The sequence below is a fragment of the Vulpes lagopus genome, chromosome X (genome assembly GCF_018345385.1).
Source record: "Vulpes lagopus strain Blue_001 chromosome X, ASM1834538v1, whole genome shotgun sequence".
NCBI classification, from domain to species: Eukaryota; Metazoa; Chordata; class Mammalia; order Carnivora; family Canidae; genus Vulpes; species Vulpes lagopus.
In genome coordinates, this window is record NC_054848.1 from 15,769,284 (window position 1) to 15,796,856 (window position 27,573).

Below are 27,573 nucleotides of genomic sequence, written 5' to 3' on the forward strand. Positions count from 1 at the left end.
TGTCTGTCAACAGGAGAACAGATAAACAAATTCTGGCATATTCATAAAATGGGATACTATACAGCAAGAACAAAGTACTGACATATGTAATAACATTTTTATTGTGCAAAAGGAGCCATACATAAAAGAACACATACCTTATGATTCCATTTATATGAAATTCAAATACAAGCAAGCCTCATCTATAATGATAGATTACCTATGGGAAAGGGTATGACTGGGAAAAGGCATGATGGTACCTACTGGTGGGAGAGAACTAGGATTGATCTGGATGACGGTTACAGAGGTGCATATTTATATAAAGAAAATCATCAAGACATACAGTTCTGACTTCAGCATTTTGCTCTATGTAAATTTCACCTAGAAGTGAATAAATTTTTTAAAAAGGAGAGAGCAAGAGAGAGAAATGGATTCTAAAAAAGGAGGTAGAGGAAAGAAAGGAAAGGGGTATTTTAAAGGATTCTTCTTCCACGTGTACAGTAAATAAATAAGAACTAAGTCAAGAAAAGAAAAAGGAGGATAAACCCAAAAGGCCATGACTGTACCCTACTTGGGTACATTTATGCCTGCCAACAAATCTCAGCTCGAGAGCTGGCAAAGCCCAGGCACCTTCCTAACAAGGGGGTGATTGGAATGGCTGGTATTTTTCTTTCGAGAAACTGTGACAATACAGAGTTGAGGGTGGATACTGAATCCCAACGTGTTGGGGGACCATGCTCCATAGGGACACCGATGAATCTGATAAATGAATCAAGAAAATGCTTAAGGTAAGCTCTCTGACGGTGCTAAGACTGGCACAGAAGCACACAAATAAACAATGGGATTCCACAAGACTACCCAATTCAATCCAGGGACAAATTATTCTTAGGCTAAATAAAGCATATGTGAACCCACTCTCAAAACTGCAAACTTATGCCAATATGATTGTTATTACTTAAAGATGTATTTTCAGCTTCTAGAACCCTCTATGGCAGTTCACGTTATTGTTAAACTCCACTGCATCCACCTACTAGATTTTCAATAATAGGCCTAAAACATTCCCAGTGGGTGAAGACTTGAAAATAGACTCAGCCATCTGAAAGAATAGAAGTTCCTTTTTCTGCCAAATGTGACAGCCACAAGTGGTGCAGCCCCAGCCGTTCCTGCCACATCCTTTCTGGCTCCATTGGAACAAGCACCTCCCGAGAGTGTGACTTTCCACACTGGAAGCGCTCTAGCCGAGGTGAGAGGACAAGTGATTAGGCCCTCGGGCCAGGGGAGAGGGTGACATGGGACAGCGGCACACGCTGTAGGTGGCCAGCCACGTGCTGAGTCCTGCCTCCTCTAATCCTCAGAGTGGCCAGATGAGGTAGTTGGGCTCCAAAAAGCAAACAGATGGCACACCCGAATTAGGTAATCTGAGGCGGGACAAAGTGGGTGAGTTACGGCAGAGGCAGGAGGTGGGGCTAGAAACAGGGGATGGAGACAAAGGAGTATGGAGGCAGGGGACTTAGGAGCAGCCACCGGCTGGCAGAGGGACAATCCGAGGAGGCCCCGAGCCAGCAGGATAATCCCCGACCTGGCTGGCTGGCCTCCCTCCCTCCCCACTGCCATCTCCCGCCAGCACTCCCCTTGAGCCAAAGCCCATGAAGCCAGAGGGCAGGAGCCTGCTGGGGTGGCCCCAGGCCCAGCAGGTGGAGAAGGGTGGAGAAATGCCCCTGTGGCCCCAGGTTCAGTGAGGAGCTCCTGCTCCCCAGCGCTCCCTGAGCAAGGAGGATAGGCTCTTCCCGTTCTCTGCCTCCCCATCCTGGTGCCCCCAGCCCCCACAAATGCTTATGTGGCTGCCCAGCCTTAAGCACTGAGCAAAGTCCAACTCAGAAGTTCTAGGAGTCTATGGATTTGTGGTTTGGGATGAGGGGCACTGAGCCTATAGGACATCAAAATAAGGCTTTCAGAATTGGTCTCCCCTCAAAACTGGTGCCAACACCGTTGTCACTTCTTCCCAGGGATGTCCTCCCTCCTCTCAAGTCCTCCCTTCCTTCCCAGAGTCTTCCTTTCCCTTTCCCACAGTCTTCACCTCCTTCCCAGAATCCTCCTCTCTCTTTCCCACAGTCCTCACCTCCTTCCAAGGGTCCTCTTCTCTCTTTCCCAGATCTTCCTTTCTCTTTCCCATGGTCCTCCTCTCTCATTCCTTTCTCCTCCATCTTCACACAAAACTTTGCCCCTTTTATCTGGAAAGATCCTCCTTCCACACCACAATTGGGTCAATTTCAAGGGCGGTCCTTGTCCTCAGACTGGGAGTTTTGTTTGGAAGGGCCAAATATTTCACCCCCATTTACACATCATTACAGTAGAGTCAGTCTGTGGTAGCCCAGATATAATGCGTTCCTACTCTTAAAAGGAGAGAGAGCTGCTAGGTTCAACTGTAGTCCAAGAAAAAAAAAGTCTGTACTCCCACAACTCCTTACAGAAAGCAAGTTTGTCAGCATGTTACCCACAAAACTTCCCCCAGACTTCAGCACAACAAAAACAATTGAACAAAAGAAATGTTAGCAGGATCACGGAGGCAAGATCCTGAGGAAAGACTGAGCCGAGATCCTCTCTGTTCTAGACTGGGGGGCAGGGTACAGGTAGAGGATCCAGGGGATGGATACTGTTTTTCATCATCAATCTCTTTTCACAAAACCCTCCCACGTAGCCCTCAAGGCCCTCTGACCAGGGCACCTGCTTCTCTCGGCGCAGCATTGCTGGCACCACCTGCTCCCCACAGCCGCACGTCTGCGGCATGGTCCGCTACCCGCTGAGACGACAGTAGAGGCCCTGGGGACTTCTGCACACAGCCCTTCCTACTGAGAACAATCCAGTCCTCCCCAGCATTAGATAGGAAGTTTATGGTACAAAAAATGTGTAGATCTACTTGGCATTTCCCACAGGGAACAGCCTCAAGGTGACCCGCCCTTTTTTTCACCCCATTCCAACTATTATGTACAACTGTGCAGTATGTTATTTCTTAACATGAATGAGCTACATTTTTGTAATTAAACCCCTAGATGACTTCTGCAAAGGGCATAATATTCAAAACTTTGCTGAAAAAGTAGAAAGTATATTTTATTCAATGCTTCATGGCCATAAAGGGAAAAGAAAATAATATAGTTCCTATCAAAAAAGCAGTATCAATACAAAGGTCGAAAACAGCATAATCAGAATTCTACATTTAGTTTGGTGGCTACTTGACTGAAATAGTCAAAACTACTTTCACCTCATTCTGAATGGAATGGAAAAGAATAAAGTTCTTTTAAAACATCAAAGCCAGTGAACAAGTACATAAACAAACATCGTTTAATAATTTAATAAAATATAAATAAATAAAATATAAATATATTTTTTCAGCATTTTCTAAGTGACTTAGTTTATTTTTTTTTTAAGATTTTATTTATTTATTCATGAGAGACACAGAGAGAGGCAGAGACTTAGGCAGAGGGGAAGCAGGCTCCTTGCGGGGAGCCCAATGTGGGACTCGATCCCAGGACCCCAGGATCACAACCTGAGTAAAAGGCAGATGCTCAACCACTGAGCCACCCAGATGCCCCCAGTGACACAGTTTAAAAAGAGAACATTCTGGGCCTTAAGAAAGTGAGTTCAAAATGGGTCTTTAGATATCTAGCACAAGGCTCTATGTGCTCTTCTTGACAGTACACAAGAGGTCAAACCATCAATGCATCCCCTAAGAGAGCCCAGGAAATTCCTCAAGTGCCCCCACAGCTTTGGTCAGGAGAACCCACATGGGTGACAGGAAAAGGGTTTCACGTTGTACTCACTCTTACAAAGTTGTCAGGGAACAAACCTCTTCTGCCGTTGATCTGTCCCTCCCACCAGCCTCCATCCTCCTTCCTGATGTTGGTGATGATCTCACCCACGCTGATAGTCAGCTCATCGTCGTGCTGGGCCTGGTAGTCAAACTCCACTATGGCCTCCACTGGAAGGAAGAGAGACAGAAACAAGAGCACTTTAGATCGAATGTTGCAGAAGTCTGAGGCCCAGCAGCCCTGGAAGAGCAGCCATCATATTAAAGGAAGGTCCCCTCTACCAATACCTCAAATAACAGGGCCCCCACACAGCAACCTGATTTGGTTAACCTGAGGCCTGTTGCACAAAAACCACAAAGCACAGGTCCGTGGTCAGGCCGAGTGGCCCACAGGCCTCGGGCCAACAGGAGCTTTGGAGGGGAAATCACACAGTGACAGCAGGCCAACAACATCTGCACTCCCAGAGGGAGGGCAGCGTCATTTCCCCAAGCACAGAGAAGGCATGTAACAGACACAAGTTGGGTACGTCAGGGTCCCCACCCTTGCCCAGACGAACTGTGCGATGTTAACTTCCCTGGGCCTCAGGCATGCAAAATGTGGGTGATAATAACTCCCGCTCCACAGACTGATGCCCCTCTCAGCCACAACATGCGTAAAGACAGCTGACACTGAGGGCCCTGCTGGCCAAAGCGATGTCTCAGGCTGCTTACATCTGTGGGCACAACTGCCTTCTCAACAGAGGGCTTCTTGGGCAGCAACATCCTCTTTTTTTTTTCTTAAGACTTTATTTGAGAGAGAGAGAGAAAGTTGAGTGCACAAACAGCGGGGAGGGGCAGAGGGAGAGGGAATCTCCAGAAGACTCCCTACATGGAGGGCTTGATCCTAGAACCCTGGGATCAGGACCTGAGCCAAAGGCAGACACTTAACTGACCGAGCCACCCAGGCGTCCCTCAGGCAGCAATACCATTTTAAAGTGTTCTCCCAATCTTGGGTTATTTTTTTATACGTGATCATAGGTGGAGGCAACAGATGACACATATGGGTCTCCTTGTTGACAAAGTACAGATGCAAGTTAGCAGAGCTAAGCGATCCTGAGCAAGCACGTTAATTTATCCATATATGGATTACACAATTCATCTACACCTTGGTCTCGCTTCACACCCACTTCAATAAACTTCCTGTCCTTTTCCCTCTATATTCCCAGGTCAATATGAATGAATGAATGAATGGCAAATGAATCAATACAAGGGTAGCAAAAATTAGGTGAAACCTCAAGTGGTGAATTAGCAATTTGGGGATTACAGAAATGGAGTAGGAAACATTTTAAATGAACTCTACAGGAAGCACACATACAAAAATGAACTAAAAATGGATCACAGACCTAAGAGCTAAAACTATAAAATTTTCAGAAGAAAGCACAGGATAGAACCTTAGTAATCTTGGGTTTGGCGAAGATTTCTTTAGTAGGAGACCAAAAAAAACATAAAATGACTTTTGAAATTTCAGTCCACTGGGGTAGGTTTCCAGAAAAGAGATTGGTAGGTAAGTGGGCTCCCTGTCAAATGGGTTTGCATATTCATTAGAGATGAATTCCCAAAGTGCTTCAGGATCATCTGGCCATCCAGACTGGCATGCTCACCCCGTCCGTTCAAGTCAGCTAACACAGACAGTTCATAAGCAACCCAAAGTGAAATTTCCTTGCCTGAATCATTTCTTCATTTCAAAATTAGCTGGCTGACTGCTGTCATGAATGTGCCCAGGATGAAGTTGAGTTGTAAACCCTTCTCATCACTTACTTATTTTTTAAAAAATATTTTATTTATTTATTCATAGAGACACACAGAGAGAGAGAGAGGCAGAGAGAGAAGCAGGCTCCATGCAGGGAGCCTGACTCGATCCTGGGACTCCAGGATCAGGCCCTGGGCTGAAGGCAGGGCTAAACCACTGAGCCACCGGGCTGCCCCCACCCCCTTCTCATCACTTATAAACAAAAAGAAGGCGCATAAGAACAGAAACAAAGTGGCCTCTTCAGATTTTTCGTGATTCCTGATGAGTACAAAGGCAGAAACACTCCTATTTTCTTGTATTATGTTCTGCTCGCCAGCAGTTAAAATGAGCCATCATGACGATCAAAACCAGGTCCATTAAAAAATAACTTTCTTTAAATGATCTAGACAGGGATCTAATTGAAGCTCTGCTATTGGAAAATTATGTGTAATCTGCCTCTATTCATTGGAGAGTTTCTTTCCAAGGGTTATTTGCCTCATCTCTGATCTTTAGTGAAATTTTATGTATAATTGTTACGTATTTATTCCACCTCGGGAACAGAAAACACCTGTTTAGTGTTGCACTTTAGGCCAGTGTGTTTTATTAATGCAACTGTGACACAAAGTCTCCTTTACCTTTTCAAAATATTATGGCTTTAAATTATGATTTATTTTGATTGTGGAATAAATACATGAATGGGAAAAAAAAACATTGTTCCTGTGCCTGACATTTTCCTGCATTATCTCATTTAATCCTCACAATATTATGATGTTCTTCTTCCCAATTAAAGAACCTGAAGCTCAGCAAAACAGTTAAGATCATTTTCTGAGCCAGAACTCTCCAAAGTGTGATGGACTCACTTCAGGGATTAGTTGATATCATGAAAAAAAACTAAAACATCAATTCATTTTATTTTAATTTTAAAAAGATAAAAAATTCAACTTCTCTAATATTCTATTTGCAGAATGACACTGGTTCCTTCACCCAGCCTCTAGGTCCGGCAATCAAGGGTGCTCTGGGGACAGGAAGCAGCCTGAGGGACAGTGGTGCTCCTCGACAAGAATGGTGGCTAGAGCCAGAGCCAGCTTTCAGCTCTGTAATGCCTCCTTGATAGAGCCTCTTTGTGGCTATTACCCCTCACTAAATGGATGAAAGGCTTGAAAAGATTTGTGTTAAGAAAGTAGGGGTTGTGGGGGCAGCCTGGGTGGCTCAGCGGTTTAGTGCCACCTTCAGCCCAGGGCATGATCCTGGAGACCCGGGATCGAGTCCCACGTCGGGCTCCCTGCATGGAGCCTGCTTCTCCCTCTGCCTGTGTCTCTGCCTCTCTCTCTCTCTCTCTCTCTCTCTGTGACTATCATAAAAAAAAAAAAAAGAAAAAGAAAAAAAAAGTAGGGGTTGTAGACAATACTCAACATGTGACCAAGGAAACAAGGAAATGGCAGAGCTACCACTTACAGCTTCTGGTGTGAGCTCTTGGCCAGCTACATTGGGAGGGGAACACAAGGACAGGCCAACCAGGTCTTCCAGAAAGACGACCAAAACCTAAATTATCAAGACAATTTATAATACAGGGTGTTTTCCACCACTGATATAGGTGTATATAACCTAATTGAACTACTGGGATTGCAAGATATTTAAAAGAATGCACCTGAGCCATGAAGACAAATGCCTTCACTTTCTACCAATGACTGAAGTCATATAATACTCAATCCTATATGTTCCTAAAGTGTGAGGACACTTAGTGGACTGGAGTGTCCACTAAACCTAATAACAAATGTTTAGAAGCTTCTTTTGGGTTTTCTCAGTCAACTACTACAGTAATATATGCACATAATCTATACCTAAATATATACATGGAAATACTCGATTACTTTTGTAAAAATAGGTATTTTTTTAATCAAGAAAGGTTTGGGACACTGACCTAGGCTCCCCAAGGCTGATCCCATTAGCACTTGGAAATAAAATCTCACAGTCTGTCTGATGGGAACAGGAAATCATGGGTGAGTGGCATCAGGGGCAAAGCAGTACATGAGACCTGTCTGGGGGAGAGCGAGCACAGGAAGGCTACAAAGGAGGAATCTAGTCAAAAGTCCAACTAGACACTGAACTTGAATCCTGTGTACTTTGGGGAGCTCAGAACCCCATCAACTTCCAGAACACAGCCTTGCTGCTTCTTTCCTAAAGAGCAAGTCTCACTTTCTCTAAGTGGGCCTTACCAAAAATGAAGCTGGAAAAGTACAGAGGAATCTGCTTTAATATGGTTTTTGAGAAGTTAACAGCTGCTGTCTGCTGCCACAAACTGATGAGAAACGCACCCTGGTTTTGCTTCAGCCTCCCTCTTTTGATGGGCCTGAGAACACACCTTAATTGATGCTTACTGTAAGTAAGGCTGAGGAGTAAGAAGTGGGGGCTCAGGGATAAATAAAGCATAACTACATAATTTTTGAGTTTTTCCAATATCCTATTGACCTGGTCTTTCCAGATCTACACTTGTTTTATCTCTTAGACACCAGGTCATCACATACGCCCTGTCTGCCTTCTGGTGCCAGCTGGGCTCTGCCTCGTATCACCTTCCTGGCTCCTCCAGCCCCCAGTCTTCCCTGGGCCCTGGGCCTCAAGGCAATTCCATGTGGTGGTGGCTGCACATGTGTCTCATGGTCCCAGTGAGCCTCTAATGCCTTCTGGGTGCAGATAACCCTTAGCTCTTAGTTCTGTTCTCTCTCTCTCCCATGAGCATCCATGACATGTAGTAGGTGCTCATTAAAAGCCATGATTAAACCAGCTGCTCAGCTTGCATTGTCTAATGGCAGGTAGTTCTCTGCCCAATCAAGATGGTACCAAAATGCCAAGTGTCAATCACATTTTTGCAAATTGAGTCAGATTCTTCAGTGCACTAAGGGAGCCTGCTATTTAAAGAATCCTGTGGTTAATGCTTTTGTAACATGAATAATCACTTCCTGCTTTACCTTTCCTGTCAAGATGAATTTTTATATATCAAGTTGCTCTAAGAGGAGGAAAACTATGTATGGTATTCTTAAGAGCTCATAAACCATGAGGCTGTGTCTCTCCTATCCCCTTGAAAGGCTAAGTCCATTGTTGTCTGTAAGCCTTTGAAAGGTTCTGGATTTTGGCTGTCCACTACAGTATCACCTGCCATGTTTGGCTCTTGAGTACCTGAAATGTGGACAGTCTGAATTGAGATGTACCATAAAATACAAAGCAGGTGCCAAAGACTTATTGGGAGAAAAAGAATGTAAAATATCTCATATATTTCGATTGATTGCACATTGAAATTATTTTAGACATGCTAGGTTAAATAAATATATCATTAAAACTAATTTTGCTTGTTTCTTTTTACCTTATGGATGTGGCTACTAGGACATTTAAAATTACATATGTGGCCTGGTATTATACTTTCACTGGACAGAGCTAATTTAGGATAATACGTGGCAGACAGGTAATCAAGACCTCACATTTCATAAACACAGTCAATATATTCACAAGAGGGGATCCCTGGGTGGCTCAGCAGTTTGGCACCTGCCTTTGGCCCAGGGCGTGGTCCTGGAGTCCCGGGATCGAGTCCTGCATCGGGTTCCCTGCATGGAGCCTGCTTCTCCCTCTGCCTGTGTCTCTGCCTCTCTCTCTCTCTCTCTGTCTCTCTCTTTCTCATGAATGAATGAATGAATAAATAAATAAATAAAAATCTTAAAAAATATATTCACAAAAGCCCACGAGAAAGTCTGCGTCCCTGAAACCCATTTCCTTGGCTTTGGGAAGCTGCAGAAATGATAAAACATTACCTAAGGTTTTTTTTTTAATGGTACCCTTTGGGAAACTACCTGTGGGCATGAGCACAAAATTAAAATACCAAGCTAAATAAAATATATCGGAGGTATAATTAGGGCAACAGTAAACAAAATCCCATATTTAAAGACACCATAAATTACAAAACTTAAGAACGTCTCCCCGTCAGAAAACTACCACCTTCCAGCTGCCTGCTGCGCCAAAAGCCAGCCTCCACACGTTGGCTGCATCTAGCGCTGCTGCAAAAGGCGAAGCCACGGTTAAGCCATGTGTACAAACAGGCAGAGCCAGGAGATAAGAGGTCTGCTTGAACACGCAAAACATGTCAACCACCCAGATCTCTGCCTTCAAACCTGCTGGAATGGGTCCTCCCCCCAAACATGAAATGGGTGCTTTTTAACTGTCAGTTGGCTAAGCCAGCTGCCAAGTACCTTCTCACAGCAAACTTCTCACGGTGGCATTTCAGAGGCCCCGCTCTGTGACCCAGCCCCTCCCCACTTCTGCACCAAACTTCCTGTCTCCTGGCACTTACCATGCCAGAAGCTCATGCTGGTTCAGCCCAATGGAGCTTGCAGTCTGACTGCAAGTCTGACTTTATCTTTTGCAGGATTCTACCTCCCTTGCCTAGCATAGCGTCCAGCTCACAAATGCCCAAATAAGCCAGAGCATAGAGGAGAAGAAAAGTTTCCCGATTAATTTCCTTTGTGTGTGTAAACACACACACACACACACACACACACACACACGCACGATGCCACAAACCTCTCAGCAGTTTTAAGCATGAAGAATTTCAGATGGGGGCGCCTGTGTGGCTCAGTCAGTTGAGCATTCAACTCTTGACTTTGGCTCAGGTCATGATCTCGAGGTTGTGAGGCTGAGTCCTGCATCAGGGCTCCGCACTCAGTAGGGGGTCTGCCAGAGATTTTCTCTCCCTCTCCCTCTGCCCCTCCCTCTGCTCTCTCTCTCAAATAAATAAATCTTTTTTTAATTAAAAAATAATTTCAGGGGTGCCTGGGTGGCTCAGCCAGCTAATCAATCATGTACCTTTGGCTCAGGACATGATCCAGGAGTCCTGGGATCAAGCTCCGAGTCAGGCTCCCTACTCAGCGGGGCACATCAGCTTCTCGCTCTCCCTCTGTCCCTCTCTCTGCTCCTGCTCTCTCTCTGTCTCTCTCTCAAGTAAATAAATAAAATCTTTAAAAATTAATAAACTAATAAATTAATAAATTAATTAAAATAATTTCAGATGTATACACAGCCAAGAAAATCAACAAAAAGGCAACTTACTGAATGGGAGAAAATATTTGCAAATCATATATCTAATAAGGGGTTAATATCTAAGATATATAAATAATTCATACAACTCAATAGCAAAACAAAACAAACAAAAACCACACACAATCTGATTTTTAAAAATGGGCAGAGGATCCGAATCAACATTTCTCCAAAGAAGACATCCAGATGGCCAATAGGTACATGAAAAGGTGTTCAACATCACTCATCATCAGGGAAATGCAAATCAAAACCACAAGGAGATATCACCTCACACCTGTGAGAACGGCTGGCATCAAAAAGACCAGAAATAACAAGAGTTGGTGAGGAAATGGAGGAAAAGGAACCCTTGTGCACCATGGATGGGAATGGTGCAGCTGCTATAGAAAGCAGTACAAAGGTTCCTCCAAAATTAAAAGTAGGACTACCACATGATCCAGCGATCCCACTCCTGGGTATTTACGTAAAGAAAATGAAAACACGTATGTGAAAAGAGATCTGCACCCCTATGTTCGCTACAGCATTATTTACAAGAGCCATGACGTGGAAGCTGCCCAAGTGTCCATCAATAGATGAACTGATAAAGAGGATGTGGCACATACATAATGGCATAGTACTCAGCCATAAAAAAGAATGGAATCTTTCCATTTGCAGCAACATGGATGGGCCTCAAGGGCATTATGCTAAGTGAAAGAAAGAGAAAGACAAAGAAAGATAATTATTGTATGATCTCACTTATATGTGGACTCTAAAAAAAACACAAAGAAAAAAGGTCATAGATAAAGAGAACAGATTGGCTGTTGACAGAGGCAAGGTTTGGCGAGGTGGGGGGTGAGATGTGAAATGAGTGAAAGGGGTTAAAAGATACAGGCTTCCAGTTATAAAATAAATACATCATGGGGACGTAATATTTAGTATGGTGACCACAGTTAATAATATTTAACTGTATATATAAAAGTTACTGAGATTAACTCTTAAAAGTTCTCATCACAAAAAAAAATTTTAAAAAAAGTTCTCATCACAAGAAAAAAACTCTTTAAACTGTGTGTGGTGATAGTCACTAGACTTACTGTGTTGATCATTTTGAAATATATACAAATAGGGATCCCTGGATGGCTCAGCGGTTCAGCACCTGCCTTCCGCCCAGGGCATGCTCCTGGAGTCCCGGGATCAAGTCCCACATCGGGCTCCCTGCATGGAGCCTGCTTCTCCCTCTGCCTGTGTCTCTGCCTCTCTCTCTTTCTCTCTCTCTCTCTCTCTCTCTCATGAATAAATAAATCAAATCTAAAAAAAAAAGAAAGCAATATATACAAATATCAGGGATGCCTGAGTGGCTCAGGGGTTGAGCATCTGCCTTCAGCTCAGGGCATGATCCCAGGGTCCTGGGATCGAGTCCCACATCGGGCACCCCACAGGGAGCCTGCTTCTCCCTCTGCCTGTGCCTCTGCCTCTCTTCTCTGTCTCTCATAAATAAATAAATAAAATCTTAAAAAAAGAAATATATACAAATATCAAATAATTATGTTATACACCTGAAACTGTTATATGTCAATTGTATCTCAACAAAAAAGAAAAAGAACTGTTTCATTTGTGAATTTTAAAGAATAATTTTGTAATGTTTTGTTCCAGATGTCTAATTGAGGAAAGCATACAAAATCAAAAAGTAATTGTTTGCCAAAAAAGATTTCACCAAGAAAGATCATGATTCCTGATGATTAGAGATAGAAAGAACATTAGTTACCATCTTGTCAAATCCTTTTCTTAATTTTACTGATGAAGAACTGAGGCCTGGAAGATTCCATGACTGAGGCTCAGAGAGGGTGAGAGCTAAATCACGGCAGTGTCAAGACTGGGACTAAACTCTCCCAGGTCATGGTTCCAGCAAGAGAAGAGAAGATACAAAGTGAAAAGGAGGAAAACTGAGACCAGAGAGATAGAGACATCCACACCATTGGGTTCTTTTTTTAATCTTTTCATGTATAGCATAGTTCCCAGAACATCCAGAAAAAATTATACTGGTCAAGAACATACAGGAACTTATGTTCAAATCTAATGAGACGGAGGGACGCCTGGGTGGCTCAGAGGTTGAGTGCCTACCTTCGGCCCAGGGCGTGATCCTGGTCCCGGGATCAAGTCCCACATCGGGCTCCCTGCATGGAGCCTGCTTCTCCCTCTGCCTGTCTCTGCCTCTCTCTCTGTGTTTCTCATGAATAAATAAAATCTTTTTAAAAAATCTAATGAGATGGAAAGGAGACCAGTGGTTGCCTAGGCCAGGGAGTGACTGCAGATGAATACAAGAGATCTTACTGAGCTGACGGAAATGTTCTAAAATTAAACTGTGGTGAGGGTTTCACAATGCTATAAATTTACTAAAATCATCGAACTGTACACTTAAAATGGATATTTTATACTTGAATATAGTTTTTAAAAATAAAAAGACTACGTAATGTTTATTTTGGAATTTACGATCATAGATATCACTCACTGAGGTGGTTGACTGCCTTTGTGTCTCAGGGAGAGACCAATCCCCATTCAGAAGGGGAATCTATTTGGGGGACCGTCCCCTCTCCTATGAGATATAGTCTGATGGGACTGTCCATCAAAATGTCCCACATCTGCCAGGATAGGACTCAACTAGGTCTCATAATAGCAGATGGACATGACAAAGACTGGACGTGGCTAGAGCAAATCCCCCAGCAGGGCTCCCCAAAGAGGCGAGGAGCTCTGGGGCTTCCTCGTTGCTATCTTTTCTCAAACTGAACTTCCAGCTCTTCTTCCATTCTATAAACCAGCCAGCAGCCCTCCAATAAATCCTCTTCCCTACTTTGGTTGAGGGTGAGTTGGTTTCTGTTGCTTGCAACCAGAGAACCTCAACAGATACACTTGGTTTTTTTTTTAAGATTTTATTTATTTATCCAATGAGAGACACACAGAGAGAGAGAAGCAGAGACACAGGCAGAGGGGGAAGCAGGCTCCATGCAGGGAGCCCGACGTGGGACTTGATCCCGGGTCTCCAGGATCACGCCCTGGGCTGAAGGCGGCACTAAACTGCTGAGCCAACCAGGCTGCCCAACAGATACACTTGTACATCAACTTTTTGAACAATAGACTCTTCCCTACACAAGTCTGCACAAAGCCCAGTTCTCACCATCCCCAGCTCTCCCGGTAGTGTCAAGGCAGAGGGTTTGGGGACCTGAACTTCCTGGATCAAGGCCACCGGTGCTGGGAGGTCCAACACAGCTGACCTCCACACCAGCACATTTTTCTGTGGCATCTTCACAAACACACCACTAAGGAGACCATTCGGGGGCCAACAAACGTTCATTCCTAAGTCCTGAAACTGTCTGAAACTGAGCATGAGCTTCCCCAAGGAAGACAGGCACAGAACACAGACTCCAGTGAACTAAGAGTCACTGCTCCTGAACTCTGTCCCCAGGCACCGTTTGCAGGGATGGCTTCCTACAGGGTTAAATGATGTCTGCAGGGGCCCAGCAGCAGCTCTCAGAACTGGGCCTCAGCAGGGAAGGGAGAAAGAGAGCTATCAAGAGAGAAGAGAGAGCAGCAGCCAGCTGGGAGAGAGGAAAGAAGGCCCACCGCCGACTGCCTCCCATGACACTCCTGTTACACTGCTCACTAAGCCAGCCTCCAATCCCATCTCTCAACTCGGGCTATCTCTATCCCAAGCATCTTCATGGAAGATACAAGCCGCAGGAGAAGGAACACAGGCCTTGACATGGTAGGCCTGGGAGTGACTTCTGGCCGAGATATTCCCTAGCTGTGAGTTCATTTGTTCTGTGCTTGGGTGGTTGCAACGACTGAGGGGCGATGCGTATAAACTCCTGTATGCAGCAGCTACTCCATAAACCACAGCCTTCCGGTAGGCCCTTACCGTGCTGTGCTGTGAAGGTTTCCCCATGCACATCCTCCCTCTCTGCTCCCTGGAATGGGACCCCTTAAAGGGCAGATCTGAGCATCTCTTCCCCCTCACCTGGCATCAGGCACATAGTAGGTACTCAATAACTGTTGGCAATTGCATGCATGTCCTGAGAAGGCATCACCTCAAACCACAGCTTATTACTCAAGCACAATGAAATGCCGTTACAAATGCGAGCCTAGTTGTCTGACTCTAAGGCTAGCAAAATTCAAAAACCAGCACAACCAGTTAGTCACAAAACAGGTTATGGCCCACTGGCCCAAACCTCTCAAGTGCCACTATGATCAGCTTTGACTCCATCCCCACCTCTGCCACCACCACCGACCACAACCACTGCCCCTGACAGCAGAGGGGCCCCAGGGTGGAGATGAGGATGTGATGCAGGACCACAGCTGGGTTACCTGCTCCCTCAACCAAAAGTGCTTCACAAAGGCTGGGGGGTGAGTCCCTGACAGCCTGCATTTGGAAGGCTTGGCCTCACCAGGCTTCACCCAAGGAGCCAGAAACAATGAGTTGTTAAATACTTCCTGACTGAAATTAACCCCTGCAAACCTAATGTGCAGATCTTTGAAGAATGTGCCTTCAACAGACTGGAGAAGAATAACTTGGCCTGAAAAAGATTTTTTTTAAGATTTTAAAAAATATTTTATTTATTTATTCATGAGAGTCACAGAGAGAGAGGCAGAGACACAGGCAGAGGGAGAAGCAGGCTCCACACAGGGAGCCCGATCCAGGGACTCCAGGATCACGCCCTGAGCTGAAGGCAGGCGCTCAACCGGTGAGCCACCCAGGCATCCCGAAAAAGATCTTTTTTAATAAAAAAGAGAATACAGAGAATTCTGTGCAGATGATTTTGCAGGTAAAAACTAGCAAAGAATCAAGACAATTGATTATGGTTGATAAGACTGTATAGAGAATGGTTCTACATAACAATCATGGAGAAGAAAATAAACTGCTCCTTAAAAAACCAGTTCAATAAAAAGTTAATTAAGTCAAAACAGCTTAGCCACTTAAAGAAAACATAACCTTTTTTCTTCAGTAGAAGAAAGAAAACACATGAATGTTGCTTTACATAAATACTTGACAGTTGTAAGTAACAAAGTGGCTTGAGGATGAATAGATACGGCTTTTTTCCCCCTTGACTTTATAATGACAGCCTGGCTCTCAAATTCAAAGAAGTGACCTAAAGACAGGTGCCTAAAGAAGGTGATCCCTTATTTTTCTCAGTGAGAAGATCCAAAGGGTCTGGGGCCAACCAAATCTTAATAAGGAAGAAGAAACAGTCAAATGTGTGCTTATACTATGGGTTAATTAAGTTAGAGATTAGAGAAAATAAAATAATTAGAAAACATTGCTTCTCCCCCCGACATCCACTCATGCCATGAACCAATTTTATTTGACAGACACTGCACGGGTGGGTGAAACACATTTGGTTATGGACAAGGCATCGAAAATGCTTGTTTAAACTTCTTTATTAATTCAGGGCAGCCCAGGTGGCTCAGCAGTTTAGTGTCGCCTTCAGCCCAGGGCATGATCCTGGAGACCCAAGATCGATTCCCACGTCAGGCTCCCTGCGTGGAGCCTGCTTCTCCCTCTGTGTCTCTGCCTCTCTGTGTGTGTGTGTGTGTGTCTCTTATGAATAAATAAAATCTTTAAAAAAATAAAAATTCAGTTAGGGCAGCCTGGGTGGCTCAGCGGTTTAGCGCTTGCCTTCAGCCCAAGGTGTGATCCTGGAGTCCCGGGATCAATGATCAAGCATGAAGCCTGCTTCTCCTTCTGCCTGTGTCTCTGCCTCTCTCTCTCTCTCTGTGTGTCTCTCATGAATAAATAAATAAAATCTTTAAAAATAAATAAAAATAATAAAAAAAATAAAAATTCATTCATATTGCCCTATATAGTACAAGATACCTTGTAAGGACTGTACTAGAATACAGCTCTGGCTTTTCTCAAGGACAGTCTGGGGTGGCTGGGGAGGTGGCTCTAGAGGTGGACATGCGGCAGGAAAAGAAGAAAGACAAAAGGCTTTCTGCTGACCTCAGGGCAACTAAGTGGAATGAGCGTAAGGGGCAAGGATGCTCAGAAGACTGGGGAAGCAGGTCAAAAGGGGGGAAGTGAGGCACGATTCCACAGAAAACAGCGGTCAGTCTGCCCAGGGGCAAGGCCTGAGTCACCACCCAGGCTTCTGTGAATAAGAAACACACTGTCTGGTGGGGGAGAAAGTAGACAAGGGTGACAGGAAACCGCAGGGGACCTTCACTGCCTTCCCCCGGCAGATCCAGCACCTCTCTTGAGGCTTCACGTCCACCCCAGGTGTAATGGTCCCTTAGGGTGTGAGCCCCCGGAAGGCAGAAGGAAGCGTGGGGGCCTTCTGAAAGAAAAGGCACGTTGCCCAATGCTTCCGCCCTCAAGTGCTGAGCCGACTGTCTGGCCCCACCGCTCAAGCAGTGCTTGTTGCTGAGTGGAGAGAAACCTGCAAGGATGGTTTTTTTTTTTTTTTTTTTTTTTTTGGATGAGAAGCTGAGAATCCAAGAAGACAGGGTCTGGGAGAAAGGCACAGGGCTGAGAGCGGAGCGTAACTGCACAGCAACGGCTCTCCCAAGCAGTCTGCAATTTCAAACTGTTAGAGGAGTAACTACCCTGAGCTTCCCAACATCCAGTCTGGAGAGAAGAGCCGGGGCACTGCAACACTGCATTGGCCACAGTGCGCTCGGCTCGATGGGTTCCTGGTGTTTCATGTAAGACAGTATGTATGGCAAGGGGGAGTCTGTGGACATTGTAATCACTAATGGTTTGTAACTCTTTTCGGTTGACATTTTTAACAGCTTTAATAAAAGACAATCTGAGCTAAAAGTGGCTATCTACTTTAAGAACATTTCATTAATCAACTACATTGTAAGTACTTTGTTACAGAAGCAGAAAACCCCTTACTAAGTGCTTATGGACAGAGATGAACAGGAGTGTGAAGTTAAAACCCAACATTTTTTTCTTCCCTTGAGGACTGCAATTTAAAGTAGGACAAACAGAATGATGCATAAATAAACTGGACCAGGGCTTAACATCATGAAAACCTTTTCCAAAAGTGAAACATGAGGTTAATAAAATAAATAAATAAAACTAAAAGGATCAACAGTCCCACATCAAAAGACTTTGGAAGATGATCCAAGAAGAGTAGTTGTACGATTTTTTTTTCCAGAAATAACTGCATTAAGTTTCCAAATACTAGTTTTCACTAAGAAAAACCAAGCCAGGTAGCACTGTACAAATGGCTGGTTCCAAGGCTGGAACAGGAAAGGTAACAAGCCTGAAACATCTTGTCAAAGCAAGGAAGCCATCAAAGACTAATAGAGTCATGTCAAAAGAACTCAGAAGTGAATGAGAAAAGGCTCCCACTGGCCACAAATGATATGATATGAGTATCAGTAAGAATAACTGCAATGGATTGAAACATGCCAAACAGGTTTGACGTCTCAAATCGATATATGTTATATGATGTATGCTTCAGAATGTTTTTTGTTGTTGTTGTTATTTTGTTTCAAATCAAAGATCTGGGACGCCTGAGTGGCTCAGTGGTTGAGCGCCTCCCTTCGGCCCAGGACATGATCCTGGAGTCCGGGGATCAAGTCCCACATCGGGACTCCCTGCCTGGAGCCTGCTTCTTCCTCTGCCTGTGTCTCTGCCTCTGTGTCTCTCATGAATAAATAAATAAAATCTTTTTAAAAAATCAATGATCACCTTTGGAGAATGCTGGAGAATCAACTCATTTTTCTGAGAACTGGGAAATTAAGGGAAAGAATCCAACATCTGTCCTGCTTTTCCCATATGAACGTAGGATAACCAAATAGTTGATGAGGTGCAATTCCTCTTTATAGGAGTATTCTGACTAACAAATGAAGAAGGAATGAAAGAATGAGATAATCAACATCTCGCAACCTCTAATGTAATCCAGCACCGAGGCCATGGTCACTAACGGCTGCTAACATTACAAAAAGAGACAACCAGGCTTCAAGAGCCTTATGACCAAAGGATTTGCCACCCCCGTAGAGCAAGCCTCTGGATTTGCTGCCAGGTTACAGGGGACCCAGGGGCCCAGGAATATGTCAAATGGCACCCTCAGGTGCAGTCAACAAAATCCAGACTCTAGGAAACTCTACAAGCACATGACTTAGCTCCTTCAACCAAAAATAAGCAAATAAATAAGTAAATAATCCAAAGGAAAGGGAAAAGAGATAGTGCAACCTAAATTAAAAGAGACCCAGGGACAACGAGCCAGTCATAAAGTACGGACCTTCCAGATCCAGATTCGAACAAATGTCTTTTTACATATTTTAACTATGTGTCATTGAATATTTGAGCTGAAAGCCTGGGGATAAGGAAACATTGTTAGTTGCTGTAGGTGTAAAAATGATATTGTGATTATGGTTTTGAAAAGAGTCCTTATCTTTAAGAAATACATGCTGAAACACTTCCGGATTGTTAAAATGCTCTAAATGTGTAAGGAGAAGAACAATGTTCTTCAGTGAACCTAAAAAATGAAGAGAAAAATCTAAATGCTCGTGTAACTTGTCCTGGCGTAACCAGGAGTTTCACAAGTGATTCACCTCACCATGTTATACACAGCAATGCACCTGAAAAGGAAGATGGGGTTTTTAAAGGCAACAAGATATTAAAAGTTATGTGTGTGTGTGCACGTGCATGTGTTTCAATACCTGAATTTGTTAAGGGCACGAGATATCCACAAATATTTTTAAATAAAGAATTGATCCAGGGCACCTGGGTGGCTCAGTGGTTGAGCGTCTGCCTTTGGCTCAGGAGGTGATCCTGGATTCCTAGGATCGAATCCCACATTGGGCTCCCTGCAGGGAGCCTGTTTCTCCCTCTACCTTGTGTCTCTGCCTCTCTAATAAATAAATAAATAAAATATTTTTAAAAATTGATCCAAGAGTATTTTCCCTTTTTAGTGCTACCATTTATTCTTTGCAAATATATTTTTTTAAGATTTTATTTATTTATGAGAGAGAGAGAGAGAGGCAGAGACACAGGCAGAGGGAGAAGCAGGCTCCAATGCAGGGAGCCTGATGTGGGACTCGATCCTGGGTCTCCAGGATCATGCCCTGGGCTGAAGGCGGTGCTAAACCGCTGAGCCACCCGGGCTGCCCTCTTTGCAAATATTTATAAAATACATCTCAAGTAACCAAAATTATGATTATCTCCCTACAAGAGGTGCATTTCAAAAGAAACTCTGAGGCAACTGGGACTTAACCTATATTTACTTTGCACATTGTACACTGCTTAACCTTAATTCCTTGGTCAAAATATACTTTTAGTTACTATTTAAAAAACAATAGTAAGCAACAAACACAATCAAAAGTGTGTTCTACAGCTCTACAAGCATGGACCTTGAAACAAAATAGCAAGGTCACCTCCGGGAACATTTTGAATTTGGATTTTGTTGTCGTTGCTGTTGTTGTTGGCAGTGGTGGTGTGTGTTTATGTGTGGAGTGAGGACAGAACTTTATTTTTCTCTGTCATGTTTTACTTTTTCTTTCAGCTTTGAGATACAATTGACATGTAACACCCTGTAAGTTTAAGGCTTAGAATGTAATGATTTGATACACTTATATATTGCAACATGATGACCACAATAAAGTTAGTTCACACAGCCTTCCCTTCACACATAATCACCATTTTGGTGTGTGTATGTGGTAGTGGTGAGAATATTTAAAATCTACTCTCTTGGGACGCCTGGGTGGCTCAGCGGTTGAGCATCTATCTGCCTTTGACTCAGGGCATGATCCCGGAGTCTTGGGATCAAGTTCCACATCAGGCTCCCTGCATGGAGCCTGCTTCTCCCTCTGCCTGTGTCTCTGCCTCTCTCTCTCTCTGTGTCTCTCATGAATAAATAAAATCTTAAAAAAAAAGATCTACTCTTTTAGCAACTTTCAAGTATTCAATGTAGCATTGTTAACCATAGTCACCCAGCTGCCCTAAAACTTATTTATGTTGTTACTGGAAATATGTACTTTTTGACCAGTAACTCCCATTTTCCCCACCCCACTCCCAGAACCTGACAATCACACTCTACTCTGTTTCTGTGAGGTTGGCTTTTTTAGATTCCACAAAGTGAGATCATGCAGTCTGTCTCTGTCTAACGTATCACACTTAGCATAACACTCTCAAGGTCCATCCAGGTTGTCACAAAAAGCAGGATTGCCTTCTTTTTATGGCTAAGAGTCCATTGTATGTACATGTCATATTTTCTTTATCCATTCATCCACTGATGGACACGTAAGTCGTTTTTCATGTCTTGGTTATTATGAATAATGCTGCGAGGAACATGGGAGTGCACATATCTCTTCATTTCCTTCAGATAGATACCCAGAAGTGGGATTGCTGGATCATAAAATAATTCAATTTTTAATATTTTGATGAACCTCCATACTGTTTTCCATAGCGGTTATACTAATTGACATTCTGATTTGGGGTTTCTTGAGATGTGTTAAGGAAGGCTGTGGTTTTGGTTCTTTAGGTGTAAAAGTGGTATATCATTATTATGGTTTCTAACAGAGTCCTCATCTTTGAGAACTGTGTGCTAAAACACGACAGAAATGTGGTAGATCACCTGCCTAGCCCTCAGCACCCCAGTCCCTGAGAGCTGGCCCCTCATTTGGTGGGGGCAAGCCCCAACAGGCACTTGTGTCTATCCATTGCCAGTACCCCCTATGCCTCCATACCTCCACCACTCTCCTAAGCCCCTTTTTAGGAAGGAGGAAAAGTATGCGTTGAACAATAGGGTCAGATGCTTGCAGACCCCAGGACTGATGATTTCCAAGGCACCTTTCAGGGCTATGAGCTGACAGGTCTGCCGAAGTACCACTGAGAAGGCGGCAGCAGCAGGCAAGAGCCCAAGGGGGAAATTCACTTCATTCTCACTATAAATGAAATAAGCAAATCCAGACAGTCAACCACCCTCTCTCCCTGAAAGGAGGGGAAATTCCTAGTCCTCATCACAGATCTAATCATGTTGGACTGCTGCCTTTGTTCGCCAGCAGAGCGAAAGCCACAGGCAGGCAGAGAGGATACTGCTGTGTCTGCCCCCTGTCTACCCCGAGCTGGCCTAATGCCTGGCCTAAAGTAGGAATGTGATAAGTATTTGCTGAATGAAAATATACTCTTAATTTCTAGGTGCCAGGTGCCTTTATCCTCATCACATCACCCCTCTCATGCTCTTCCAGAATGTGACCCCAGTCATCAACAGAGGTAGTCTAATCTCCCTTCCTGGGTCTTTGAATTTGGGCAGGTTTGTGAGCACTTGGACCAGGAGAGTGCAGGAAAGTAATAATGCTGTGTGACTTCCAAGGCTGGGTGACAAAGCCTAATATGCAGTTTCTAACCCACTTACTGGGGGGACGCCTGGGTGGCTCAGCGGTTGAGCGTCTGCCTTGGCTCAGGGTGTGATCCCAGGGTCTGGGGATTCAGTCCCACATTGGGCTCCCTGCAAGGAGCCTGTTTCTCCCTCTGCCTATGTCTCTGCCTCTCTCTCTCTCTCTCTCTCTCTCTCTCTCTCTCTCTGTCTCTTGTGAATAATAAAAAAAAAACTTGGGGGGAAAAAAACCCCACTTGCTGGGATACTCTGAGGACTGCCATGCTGTGAGGAAACCAAACCAGGAACTCCAGGTGGCCGCCGAGTTGGGCCAACATGTGAGTGTCAGTACCTTCAGAGGATCCCAGCTCCCCTGTTGCTGAGTGACCCCCAGCTTTCAAGTCTTCCTAGGAGAGGCCCCAGCCATTGTGGAGCTGAGAGACAAGCCATTCCCACCGTGCCCTGTCCAAATTCTTGACCCACAAGATCTGTAAGCGTAATAGAACGGCTATTTAAAAAAAAAAAAAGAATGACTGTTTGAAGGTCCTAAGTTCCGAGTCGCTTGTAATACAGCACTAGTAACTAGCACACACCCTGAGGTGCCTATTGCTATTCCTAATTTATGAAGAGTCTGGTTCCCAGAGAGATAAGATAACCCATCTGAGGGTGGGGGGCTGATGTCCCAGCTGCCAGCCAGTCTGCATTTACAGACTGTCTTCTTGCCCCCATCCCTGCTCATATTTTTGTCCAGTGGAGATCTTCTGAGTCATAAGCTCCAGACACTGTGGCTATACTGAGAAAAACGTGAAGATACCCAAGTGCACACATGAATACACGTAGCATACTCAAATATGAAACCAGGCCAAATTAGGCCTGCCTGCCCTTATAAATTCTTAGCTGACATTGTTTCAGACAGAAAGGCTCTTCGGTCTGGTAAGTATTTATTAAGAGTCTGGGGGAACAGAGACACTGGGCTAGATGACAGGCATAGGAGTCAAGGGCCCATCATAGAAGAATCAGGAAAGGATGAAAAGAGAAGGAAAGACATTTCTTTCTCTGACATTAGATAAAAAGAAGATAAAAAGAAATATAAGCATTCTAATAGCAACGCAAAGACAGAGATGAGGGTACACAAGAGAACTGATGCCCTCTCTTATGCAGGAATCAGGATCATCTATGGGTAAGGGTCAGGTACAGGAAGAGAATCTGAGAAACTTAAGAAAGCAGTCTAGAATAAGCTCATTGCAAAGGCACTATGGAATTTCCTTTGCATATTTTGTGTGTGTGTGTTTTCATTTACAAAAGAAAATGAAAGAGTGGGTGAGAGGTGAATGGAAGCATTGCTGGGCGGCCGTAAGGACCCAGCAGAATAGGCAGTGGCTCCTTGCTCCACCCTCACCATTCTTCCAGAGCCCACAGCAAGGTCAGAGGTGAGAGCCACATGGGCGCCCCAGAGCTGTGCCCAGGTAGGAGAGAACAGATTCAGAGCTGGGCTCAGCTGCCTCCAGTAACTGATCCAGGGAGAGTGGGGAGTGCCCACCAGGCCAAGCAGGTAAGGTACAGACTAGAAGAGGGTAGTCACAGAGTCAGGGAGATGGTGGTAGGTGGAAAGGAAAGTTAGGATGACTGACCAACCGCACAGGGCCGTGGGTCCAGAAGGTGGAGCACACCCTACAAGAACGTCTACAGGGTGCTTTGTAGACCCAGACAAACTGGTGGACAATAGAGAAGCTCTAAAGGAAAGGAAGAGATGAAGTGCCCAAGGATGGTGGGGGAGGAGGTCTCCTTCTTGTTCTTTCCCCCAACAACATCTCTCATCCATACAACATTGCTTTCCAAAATTTTCCTTCTCAAAAGACTCTCCAGAACATTGTCACCATGGAATGGGAGATTGTCCATGTGTACAAGTCTCCCAGCATTAGGAGCCTTCAAAGGATCTTAAGGTTAAATCTCTCTTGGAAATGACAAGAATTTCTTCAAAACACCTAGAACTAGCAGTATGTGAAACAATTAAGCTGGATTTACCAGTCCATAAAGGAGATGTGTCTCAATGAATGCTAACATACCCTTGAGGTCAATAGGTTAGAACCAATATTTACTGTGTAAATGAATACTGCCTTTGAAAGAAATAATATATTTGGGGAAAGTTCCCATTCTTGGTCCTGGAGCTAAAAGCCCACCACAATCTGGCACAGGTTTGACACTGACAACCTCACTCACATTTATACCCAGCCCCCAGCCCCAATTCTGGTTCCCCATCCTGGCCCACACTACCCCACACACACTCTTCCCCAGAGGACACTTACATGTTCTCATCCATGAAATCTGGTTCCTTATTCCTTACATCACAAAATACTCTCCATCTTCATGGCTTGAAGTCAACTTCAAACCCTGTCATCCATCCCCCACCACATTCTCAGATTTACTAACTTTAGCATTAACTGAGCAAATTACTTTTAATTACCATATACTGCCTTGTAACATCCTTTGTTTTTTTTTTTTAAATTTTTTTTAAATTTTTATTTATTTATGATAGTCACAGAGAGAGAGAGAGAGAGGCAGAGACATAGGCAGAGGGAGAAGCAGGCTCCATGCACCGGGAGCCTGATGTGGGATTCGATCCCGGGTCTCCAGGATCGCGCCCTGGGCCAAAGACAAGCGCCAAACCGCTGCGCCACCCAGGGATCCCTTGTAACATCCTTTGAATTACTGTCTCAGATTGGGAGTTGGTAAACTTTTTCTTAACTTTTTTTTTTTATCCAGAGAGTAAATATTATAGGCTTTGTGGGCCATACAAACTGTTGTACTCAACTCTGGTGTTATAGTGAGAAAGCAGCCACGGACAATAAAAAAATAAAGGTCACGGCTGTGTTCCAATAAAACTTTATTTACAAAAATAATTAGTAGGTCACATTCGGGCTATTGGCCACAGTTTGCCAATCTCCATCTTAGACTGTTATTTTAATTCTTATTATCTCTTAAATTATATGTCTTGTCATTCAAAACAGATTTAAGTTTCTTCAGAAAAGGGACTGGGTTTATATTTTCATTTACTCTTAGCCCCTACCTGGCATAATGCTACACATACAAAGCATATACACATTTTTGATTAATCATTGAGTATATATTGAGTGATGTGCTATATATCACATTTTTTTGTTGTGTGTGTATACTGATGGCACAAACGTTAATTTCTAACTAGTTCTTTTTTTAAAATAAATTAATTTTTTATTGGTGTTCAATTTACCAACATACAGAATAACACCCAGTGCTCAGCCCGTCAAGTGCCCCCCTCAGTGCCCGTCACCCAGTCACCCCCACCCCCCGCCCTCCTCCCCTTCCACTACCCCTAGTTCGTTTCCCCGAGTTAGGAGTCTTTTTCTTCTCCCTTCCCGTATATTCCCTTTCACTGTTATTTATATTCCCCAAATGAATGAGAACATACACTGTTTGTCCTTCTCCGATTGACTTACTTCACTCAGCATAATACCCTCCAGTTCCATCCACGTTGAAGCAAATGGTGGGTATTCGTGGTTTCTAATGGCTGAGGAATATTCCATTGTATTCATAAACCACAGCTTCTTTATCCATTCATCTTTCGATGGGCACCGAGGCTCCTTCCACAGTCTGGCTATTGTGGACATTGCTGCTAGAAACATTGGGGTGCAGGTGTCCCAGCGTTTCATTGTATCTGAATCTTTGGGGTAAATCCCCAACAGTGCAATTGCTGGGTCGTAGGGCAGGTCTATTTTTAACTCTTTGAGGAACCTCCACACAGTTTTCCAGAGTGGCTGCACCAGTTCACATTCCCACCAACAGTGTAAAAGGGTTCCCTTTTCTCCGCATCCTCTCCAACATTTGTTGTTTCCTGCCTTGTTAATTTTCCCCATTCTCACAACTTAATTGAACTGTTTGCCATAAAGTGTTTTGTGTTGTTTATGTTTTTTTTTAAACTTTCCTGGTCTGCTCTTTTGCCAGATACTTGTCTTCTAATCATTTCCACAGATGGCCTAATCCATTCATCCCACCAGCTACACAACAGCCTAGCACATTCCACAAGCTAGCTGACATCAGCAGGACTTAGGCCCTCTGCAGATAAAAGTGCCCACTTCAGTATTCGGTTTCAACCATCACATCGCAGAAGTAAGGAGAGAGAAAGGTTTATACAGGCAGAAGGGAAGCTTTTGGGAAAAAAGAGAGGAAAATCTATCACTGCTGTTCCCCACAGAAGCAAACATGAAACAATTACCCGTAACCAAAATAAAATTAACTTCACAGTGGGTTAGTGACAGTTCCTGTCAGATGCTTCTAGTTCGCTTCTAAATCGACAACTGCAACAGAGAGAAAAGAAAGTAGACATCTTCTGAAGAATTTCAAATATGTAATAAACTACATCGCCCCCACGAAACCCTGCTTTTAAGTGTGTTCAAGTAGATCCTACATCAGGAGCTAAAGAGAAATACTCTGTTCTTTCCGAATAAAATGACAAATAGGTCACAGAGAGCCCTAAGACTCGACTTCTTGCCAGTAGTGACCTCTGATGCCGATAAAATCCCCACTTCCTTTTATCACCTCAAATGAAGGCAAGAGCAGCTAAGTGCAGGTGACAGGGGCAACACAGGTCCTTGTCCCCCAAGTGACCCTAGGCATGCTTAGAGATTCAAACAGCTGTACTGTTAGGAAAACAGATGCCTGCACCCTCCCCCAAACCTCCCCTCCTCACCAACAACTACTTTCCTTCCTTTAGTTGATCTGGTATTTGCTTCCAAGCCTAAATAAGATGCCATCATGACTCTATGCCTTGATGGCTTCATTCTCAACCCACACGTGCTGCTTTCCCACATGGAAGCTGAGGTCTACTCTCCTCGCTCACCCTGTGGACACACCTCATGGGGGAGGGTGGGCCATTACTCTGGATAGATCAGTGTTCACTGTCTTTCAGGGCTGAACTGATTCCCCCAAAACTCATACGTCCCAAGCCCGAGTATGTCAGAATGCGATCATACTTGGAAATAGGATCTTTAGGGTGGGCCTGATCCAGTATGACCAGGGTGCCTATAAAAAGGAGAAACCAGGGATCCCTGGGTGGCGCAGCGGTTTGGCACCTGCCTTTGGCCCAGGGCGCGATCCTGGAGACCCGGGATCGAATCCCACGTCGGGCTCCCGGTGCATGGAGCCTGCTTCTCTCTCTGCCTGTGTCTCTGCCTCTCTATCTTTCTCTCTCTCTGTGTGACTATCATAAATAAATTAAAAAAAAAAAAAAAGGAGAAACCAGGACACAGAGACACCCATGGAGTGAAGTGGGTGTGAAGAGGCTGAGAGAAAAGACGGCACTACAAGACCAGGAGAAAGGCCTGGAAGACCTCTTTCCCTGAAGAAGACATTTCTGTTGTTAAGCCCCCTGGCCTGTGGCACTTTGTTCTGGCAGCCCCGGCAGACTGATGCAAAGGATTCCAGCACTGGGAAGATGCCAACATTACTAGTAGCAAGCCTGGCCACACGGTACTCTATCTCTGCAATTTGTTCTCCCCAGAGCTAATACTAGTCTTGTTTGTTCCTTTGCTTACCTTTCATTTTCTTACTGAAAACTTCACTTAAAAACTGATTCAACCCCAAACTCTTCCTCTCTTGTCTATGTAGCCCATTGAGAG

The 27,573-nt window shown here is 44.3% G+C and overlaps 1 protein-coding gene across 7 annotated transcripts in view; it reads right to left on the minus strand.

Annotated features, from left to right (window-relative positions):
• The window catches only part of SH3KBP1 (SH3 domain containing kinase binding protein 1), a 342,506-nt gene that overhangs the window by 281,521 nt on the left and 33,412 nt on the right, over window positions 1-27,573 (minus strand). For 6 of the 7 annotated variants that reach the window (XM_041740052.1, XM_041740047.1, XM_041740050.1 and 3 more), the window contains exon 2: window positions 3,798-3,955. In XM_041740052.1, coding sequence (XP_041595986.1) covers window positions 3,798-3,955 — 158 coding nt within the window. Of the gene's footprint in view, window positions 1-3,797; window positions 3,956-27,573 lie in introns of those variants that run through there. The other variant, XM_041740049.1, reaches the window with a different exon arrangement.